The sequence below is a fragment of the Octopus bimaculoides genome, chromosome 30, assembly GCF_001194135.2.
Source record: "Octopus bimaculoides isolate UCB-OBI-ISO-001 chromosome 30, ASM119413v2, whole genome shotgun sequence".
In the NCBI taxonomy this organism is placed as follows: domain Eukaryota; kingdom Metazoa; phylum Mollusca; class Cephalopoda; order Octopoda; family Octopodidae; genus Octopus; species Octopus bimaculoides.
In genome coordinates this window covers 2,713,712-2,714,736 of record NC_069010.1, presented here as the reverse complement: position 1 = coordinate 2,714,736, position 1,025 = coordinate 2,713,712, and the positions used below count along the sequence as shown (strand labels likewise).

At 37.8% G+C, this 1,025-nt stretch overlaps 1 protein-coding gene across 1 annotated transcript in view; it reads right to left on the bottom strand.

Annotated features, from left to right (window-relative positions):
* LOC106878274 (probable RNA-binding protein 19) overlaps positions 1–1,025 on the bottom strand; it is a 50,383-nt gene that overhangs the window by 43,084 nt on the left and 6,274 nt on the right. The window contains exon 3 of the mRNA XM_052978067.1: positions 255–398. Within this exon, the coding sequence (XP_052834027.1) occupies positions 255–398 (144 nt within the window). The remainder of the gene's footprint in view (positions 1–254; positions 399–1,025) is intronic.

The following is a 1,025-nucleotide window of genomic DNA, read 5'->3' as shown; positions in this document are numbered from 1 at the left end:
AAAAAAAAAATAAATAAAATGAAATAAAATAAAGGGGGGAGGCGATCAATAGGGATCGAGTATCACAGTCAATGTAAAAAAAAAAAAGGGGGGGGGGGAACAGATTAGGTTTATCCGTGAAGAGAAAAGCCTACGGTCACCTCAGGCTTTTTTTTTTTTGTTTAAAAGGTAGATAGTAAGAGAGAGAGATAGACAGATGGAGAGAGAGAGATAGATAGTTAGATAGATAGATAGATACACACAGATGTAAGTACCTTGTTTTTGCTGTCCATTTCATTCTTTTCGGGATCCGGTTTGGGTTTGCTCTTTTCCTTGTAAATATAATTGGAGCTTTCTGCAGAGTATTTACTCCAGGATCTTGGCCTGTTTGCATCCCCTAAGTCATAAGCAGGCTCCACCTGGTAAAATGAAAGTTGTTACAGATATAATCATTGCCCTTCTTCACTGTCGCAAGCAGATCTTCATCTTTCAATGCTCCACTGAGGGAAAGTAACATGGATCACAGACACATTCCCCAGCCTCGCTGCATCGGCCACAAAACCCAAGTATCGCTGCCCATAATGAAGAAGAGATCAAGATAAACAAATACAGGAGCCTGACTGGCCACTGAGCACTCCACAGACACGTGTACCCTTAATGTAATTCTCGGAGAGATTCAACATGACACAGAATGTGACAAGACTGGCCCCTTTGAAATACAGGTACAATATATATTTATATACGTGTTTCACATACAAGCAATGTATGTATATATTTTGAACATTCATGATATTTCTAAAGTTTATATCCTTGTATTTGCCTGTCTTTTTACCGTACCTTTTAGACACTTTAGAGACTGAAAACTATAAATTTATTTATTGATTCTTGAAGGAATTGAACACACACACACACATATTATCTCTTGCGTTGACATATGGTATTGTTCCTGTGGTTTTCCCCCCTTATGCATCCATTTTTACTATAAAATGAATTCTAGCTCATGCTGAGCACTTCAACTCTAGCCCTTCTTTATGTATTGTTATATT